Here is a 7,182-nt window from a genome sequence, read left to right as displayed (position 1 = left end):
GCTGCTCCGCGGGAGAAAGATGAGGCTTTCTACTCCTGTAAAGATTTACACCCTCGGAAACCCTATACAGGGTCGCTATGGGTCGGAACCGACTCTATGGCACATAACAACAACAACAACAACAATGATTCGGAAGTAGTTCGTCACTCTTTCTTCCTAGTCTGTCTTCTTGTGGAAGCTCGTCTGAAACCTGTCCACCTTGGGTGACCCTGCTGGTATAACTTCCAGAATCACAGCAACTCACAAGTCACCACAGTACAACAACTGACAGACGTGTGGTGGCCACATGTCATAACATGACACAACATGTCATACCACTCCGTAATCCTTGATGTCAATCACCACTCCTTCCCTCCCTCATGCCCCAAGGTTCTGCAACACGGCAAAAGATCAGAGAACTCACAATGATCAAAAGAAATGGTTCACATGATTGTGGAAGCAAGCAAGTCCCAAATTCATAGTTCAGAGGTCAGTCAGGAGGACTCTCTTACCCATGTAATTCCAGGAACTGAGGAACCCAAATCAGCAGGTCAGATGACAGGCTATTGATTCACAAGGCTGCTGGAGCTGGTAAATCTGGTCAGGGGACAGGCCAAAAGTCCCACAAGCTGGAGGTCAGAGTCCATGAGCCAGATGCAAGATCCAGAGCGAGACAACCAAGGGTACCAAGCTATCCTATAAATTGGCCTGGCACCATGCCCCCAAGGAAAACTAAGGGTGGTGACTTAAGTCACACCCTCTAGTCAGGGTGGTGACTTGAGTCACACCCTCTAGTCAGGGTGGTGGCTCAAGTTACACCCTCCAGTAAGGGGGCATCCTTAATCCTTAGTTCCACCTTAATCTGAATTTCCACATTAATTCTACTTCTTCAATATGGCTCCATGTTGTTATTGTTAAGTGCCACAGAGTGGGTTTCAACCCATAACGACCCTGTATAGAGTTTCCGAGAAACAGCTGTTGTACCGACCTTGCAGTTCATACTGTTTTGCAGTCTGGCGTATTAACCCACAGCACCACACCAGGACTCCTATAATCACAGGTATATAGGATTTATAATACATCACAGAATGGAGCACTTGAAAACGGGTTCATAATGACAGGCATGTTGTTGTTGTTGTTATGTGCTGTGGAGTCGGTTCCAACTCATAGTGACCCTGTACAGGGTTTCTGAGGCTATGAATCTTTACGGGAGCAGAAAGCCTCATCTTTCTCCCATGGAGCAGCTGGTAGTATCAAACTGCTGACCTTGCAGTTCGCAGCCCAATTCGTAACCACTATGCATAGAGACTAGGATTTCTAATAAACCACAGAATGGAACAATCTAGCTAGAAGGGTCATGAAATATAATTCACTGTCCTGCACACTGCCACTAATGAAACCTATCAATGGAGCATAGAATTTGCAAGTAACTAACACTCAGGTCTTTATCATATAAATTAATAAGAATGGCTTTCTCCACAGAATACTAGTGGCTTTCTCCATAGACGTGTACATTACATTTTATCTTAAGAGAGATCTTTTAAAATTCCAATTCTGCTACTAAAAATACTAGCCATTCTTTCCAGTTTTCACTCATTTGAGAATCTGAAAAATCTTCAAAGTGCTGGCCAAAACTAGTATAGAATACCACTGAAAGCAGAGCAGCATAGCATAGCCTAGGACCATCTCTTTCTCAGGGACATTAAATTATTAACTAACCCTTTCAATATTTGACACAACCGTTAAAACAAGCCACCGATCTCCCTGTCTTATTAATGGAGGCATTACTGAGCTCTTACATTTACCGACCACACTAGGGTCTTTATGTGTGTTTCTTATCAAATGGCTCATCTGGCTCCAGGGCCTGTGCTTTTAACAAGTAAATAGGATCACAGCCTTTAACTACTTCTCTACCATATTTCAAGTGCACAGCTGACCTCTTAAATCTGCAAAACTATCAAGAGACCATAAAATGTCTAATTAACATCCAATACTGCCATGTACTCCTGATCTACCAATCCAATATGAGCTATTTTAGAATTACTTGCTTTAGTTAATCAATGCCGGGGTCCAGTCACCACTAAATCCTTTTCTAAACACCACAGTACACTCTGTTCATTTGTTGTTGTTGTAAGTACCATCGAGTCAGTTCCGACCCATAGCGACCCTGTATAGGGTTTCCAAGGAGTGGCTGGTGAGCCTGAACCACCGACTTTACAGTTCAAACAGCTCTGCAGTCTGGCGCATTAACTCACAGCGCCACACCAGGACTCCCTCTGTTCATATGTTGTTGCTAAATGCCGTCGAGTCAGTTCCGACCCATAGCGACCCACAGCTGGTAGTATCAAACCGCCGACCTTGCAGTTCAAACGGCTTTGCAGTCTGGTGCACTTCTACAATTTTGCCAACTTCCAATGTCCGATCATGAACTTTTTTAAAGAAAATGTTAATGTATCTATCACTACAGTCATTTAGGCCCTCTCCTATTCTTTCATAATTCCTCAAAAATGATGTATATTTTGGTTCATTGATCACAGCTACAAATTCTTTCACTAATTTGGCATACAGCTTGCCTAAATTTGAAAACAGACTTAGTTAAAATAACCAGGCACTCTTTATTTTTTAATGTCTTGGACTCTTATCCTGAATGTCATTCTTTATTTTCCCTTACTAAGATTAATAAGTAAACGGGGGGTGGGGGGGGGAGGAGCTTCTTTCAGTCATCAACTAAGATTAATATCAACTTCCCCAAATAACTTGCCTAATTTTTCTTTCCATCACTATTTGAGAATATTTTTTTCAGATTCCTCAGAATTTTCTCCAACCTTTGATGCAATCTGTACTTCTGACAATTTGTCATTTTTTCCTGAAAGTGCTGGCCTCTCTGTCAGACCCATCTTCAAATGAAGGTTGCTTCTTACAACTTTTGCAGACAATTTTTGAAATGTCTCACGACTTCTGCAGACAAACTTTTTTAAAGTCTGAGATCTAAGAGGTACCAAAGGAGTTAGGATCGTTTTTCAAGTACAGGTGATTCTTCTCTACCTCTACTTGGTGATACAATTTAAGGTCATATTGCAAAGGTACTGCGCTTTTTATTCCATTCTTCTCCCAACATTCTGAAGTCATGCTTGTACTAGACAGTCCATCCTTAGCTATTCTTTTACAACACTTTCAAGGTTTCCAAAATGTCCTTAACTGTACAAGTGCAATCATTAGCAAGTCAAAGTGTATTTCACACTCTGCTTTCAGCAAAATGAAATGACTGATGTCCAAAGAAAAGATGTCCTCCGAGATGACATGCCCTGCCTAAGAAGCACATCTGCAATTTATATTATGAGAGCAAAACCTAGTACCCTCCACTGACCACAGTCTATAGTTACTTCTATGACAAGTGTCACTTCAGCTACACGGTCGTTTCATACTCACCCAGATGTTCTCTACCATTTCTCCCATTTTCATTGTGAGGATGCTCAAAAAGATGTACATCTCTCTCATATTCCCTGCTAGGCCTCTCCTTTCCCACAACCTTATTAAACTTGTTTTCAAATAAGATATGCCCCTTTTATTCCTCTAACTGTTAAATGTCATTTTAATGCAGCCTGATAAGAGCTAACATTAACACATATCAGAAACACATCGTGTGACCGTGAATCCACTTCAGGTTACTTCATTTTGATGTTTAAGTTCAAAAGGACAGCTTCTCTTTTCTGAACAGCAAGACATTAGGAAAGCATTTCAGATCTAAATAAGGAGATCACTCAACTTTAGAGAAGGAGATGTTAACAATTCAAACTCTATGTAAATCATGTAACAAAGTGCTTCATGTATCTTTACAATAATGATTTACAGCTATAAGGACAACACAAAATCGCACATTGTTTAAACCTTTAATGTTTTTAAATGTCACCTTAGAGCTGTCATTTAAATTGGCTTTCAACTACATCAAATATCATTGCCATTTCAAAAAGACATTTTGTTTTTTATGGGCTGCCATGTTACACTTTAGTAATGCTTTAATCTTTTCTTTCTACAGCAAAAATCTTGTGAAAATGGCCATTATTATTTTAGAGTCAATAGGCTAAAGTCACAAATAAGATAATTAATAATACAGCATGAATTCATTTGTATTAATTCAAGAATATAATATAAATATAGCATATACATAATGTTAAGTGCTGTTGAGTCGATTCCAACTCATATTGACCCTGTATAGAGCTTCCAAGGAGCAGCTGGTGGGTTTGAACCACCGAACGTGCAGTTAGTAGTCCAGTACTTATAAGCATAGTAAATTACAGTGGAAAGTTCTCTTGAAATATGTAAACGTTTTTCCCTCAATCTAGCTGAAGAATCTGAGCAGATTAGTGAAACACTGTGTTACTGGGTAAAAGCATAAGCAAATAGGTTTTTAAAATGTTAAATGAAGAAAGAGAAAAGAATAGAGCAGAACATCCGTGTTAAAATGCAAAGAAATGCCACCTTGGAAGTTGCACATTATGCTACGGGAGGAGAAGTCAGGTGTCGTTCCTTTTCAAAACCACAAGCTTTAAACTGGGCATGGTGATACTGAAGGAAAAAAATAGAAATAAGGGAGCCAACCAAAAAACAAAAAACAACAACAAAACAAAAAAGGTGTGGGAGGTAGTATGGGGGAAATGAGAAAGGGTGGAATAAAACCCATACCAACACCCTCAGCCATACAGGACAGAGGAAGTCAGGAGGACAAGCTGACATGAAATCCTATGGCCTAGCTCAGTAGTAGCCTGTGTTCGGATTCCAACTGGCAACTACCTCCTACCTTTTTGGTCAGCAGGGTGAGGGGGCACATGTGGGTACTTGGAGGGCTTCTTGATATGGAAGTTCACGTTGTCCAGCTCCACGTTCAGGCTGATAGAAGCGGCTGAGTCACTGTCCACTGTGGACTGGAAACTGCTGACTGATGTGCGCTTGCTAGGACTGGCAGAATCTTTTAGTGTTGGGAAGGGGAAAGAAATATAGGGAGAGGAGGGGGTAAAAATGGGTTTCATCAGGGTATTGGAGGAAAGGAGAAAAATGTTTTTTTTTAATATACAAGCCCAATGTGCAATACCAAAATGGAAACAGTATTTTAATGTACTTCTGTGTGTAGACTTAATAAAATTTGACAAATTAAATATATAAATTCAATTTTTTAAATAAAGAAATATATTGGAGGTTCTGCAGAAAGAAGTCTGATATTATAGTGAAGAGGTGAGAAAGCTGTCTGCTGCAATATTATTAGCTCAGAGTTATGTTTAAGCTGCGGCAAACTACAAACTACAGTAAAATCTACAAACACCAGTGCCCTAACACATTGGTTTCTTATGAAAAGCTAGGACAAGGATTGCTATCAGATGTTTACATTTAGTTGAAGTCATAAATCTTAAGATTGCTTGAACATGATCCTATTTTGATCATATATACACAGTAATGACTCATAAAAACTAAAATGTTTGAAAGTCAAACTCACTGGTCAAATTATCGTCACCTTCTTCAGCTATCTGTTCTGTGTCGCTGTCATCAAACTTTATGTCTTTAAACCAAGATGGCTCAGAGTGTCCTTCCACTGAGTTCACTGAGTCACTGTCTGGAGAAGGCGTCTCAGAAAATTCTGTACTCTGAAAGGGATCAAGGCAGAACGAAAGCCAATGACGACAACACTGAGGCCCTCACACTACAAATACATTCTAGTCCACTATTTCTACACATCTAACCAGTGAATACATTTATGCAAAAGTAAATAAATATGAAGTTACAAACCAGCATCCTACTGACAATTCCATCCTTAAAATAAAATTATAATTTTCATCAAGCAGAAGGTATAATATTATAAACACAAGATTTCTTTAACAGAATTGACAGTGTTTTGTTTCATCTTCTAGACCTAAGAGTGAAGATGGCTTAAAATTGTTCTAACCCTGCTTTAACACAAATGCTAAAAGCAAAATTTAGATTTTAACAAATTATACCACACTAATCTTTTGGCTCACTTATCTCTTTCTTCTAAGGATTATGTTTCCAATTTTAGTTTACTGAACATTAATATATATCAGATTATATAAGCCAACAGTGAAATTTTATCTTTTTGTAAAGCTCTATCATTAAACAAATAACATCCACTTCCCTAATTTTTTTAAAAAATCCAGATAAATAGTCATGGTTTTATCATTTCAATATAATTTCACATTGCAAAACAGTCCAAATGTATTATAATGGTAAATTATTTCTCAATAATTTTATTATATACACTCCTTATTAATTCTAAAAATACAGACATAGTAAATCTGAAAAGCACTGTAATTAAATGACAAGCAATTATTATACAGCAAAGCTGAGCTAAAGAAAAGCTATACTGATTGAGTAAAATGTTTTATTTCAATAGTAGGTTTTCATCACCACCACATACCAACTAAAAATGTGTCAGAAAAACAAACAAACAAACAAACTTGGGAAACACAATAACTTTTTATTTCTACTTATGAAGGAGGACGTAAGCTCAAGTTTGTTCTTTTCTCATTGGCAGCCATACTGACAATTACCTGCAAGGGTCTGTACAGTGCATACTCATCCCTGAAGAGCTGATCATGATGACTAACACAATCCAGCCATCGCCCATCAACCATTGCTTGTCCAATTGCTATAGCTTGTGCCCTGCATCAAGAGCAACAAGAGAGAAATGTTTTACAAAGCGGTCAAAATCATTTTAGAGGTATGAGATGAGAGACAAATTTCACTTTTTTAAAAGATCTGAATTTCAAAGGGTCCTTTGGTAGGTGAAATAAGAGAAATTAAAACACTCCTAAAGTTGACAGAAAATTCTTTCAGTTACCAACAGAGGAGTCTTTACAAACCTAATTCTAATTACAAGCATTTAGTGAGTGGTTAATGCATGCACACCTTTGTACTTACTAAAGAAGTAAAAAAAAAAAATTAAAATAAATGAGGATAGTATGACATGTACGCTACAAGAACTTTATAGTCTGGAAACGACACTAAATATAAAGATTTAAAATGTAAATGCATGTATACAAGTCCAAGTCTCAAAAAGAATGAATAACTTGACTAAAAGCACAAACCTAAAAGGACACACCAAAACTAGAGCCCTGAAATTTAATGTTTAAAATTGTTTCTTCCTTCTCTACTGTTTCTTCTCAAGAGTAGTAGCTAAGCTAGGCAAGTGGTCAG

General features: G+C 38.1%; 1 protein-coding gene across 2 annotated transcripts in view; it reads right to left on the bottom strand.

Annotated features, from left to right (window-relative positions):
• Positions 1-7,182, bottom strand: part of PIKFYVE (phosphoinositide kinase, FYVE finger containing) — a 106,517-nt gene that overhangs the window by 68,343 nt on the left and 30,992 nt on the right. Inside the window, exons 9-11 of one of the 2 annotated variants that reach the window (XM_006872731.1) lie at positions 6,537-6,648; positions 5,468-5,615; positions 4,778-4,945 (exon numbers count right to left, since the gene is read on the bottom strand). In XM_006872731.1, the coding sequence (XP_006872793.1) occupies positions 4,778-4,945; positions 5,468-5,615; positions 6,537-6,648 (428 nt within the window). Of the gene's footprint in view, positions 1-4,766; positions 4,946-5,467; positions 5,616-6,536; positions 6,649-7,182 lie in introns of those variants that run through there. The other variant, XM_006872732.1, reaches the window with a different exon arrangement.

This window comes from Chrysochloris asiatica, unplaced genomic scaffold, assembly GCF_000296735.1.
Source record: "Chrysochloris asiatica unplaced genomic scaffold, ChrAsi1.0 scaffold00212, whole genome shotgun sequence".
Classification (NCBI taxonomy): domain Eukaryota; kingdom Metazoa; phylum Chordata; class Mammalia; order Afrosoricida; family Chrysochloridae; genus Chrysochloris; species Chrysochloris asiatica.
The sequence above is the reverse complement of the archived record's forward strand: the minus strand, read 5'-3'. Positions and strand labels throughout refer to the sequence as shown.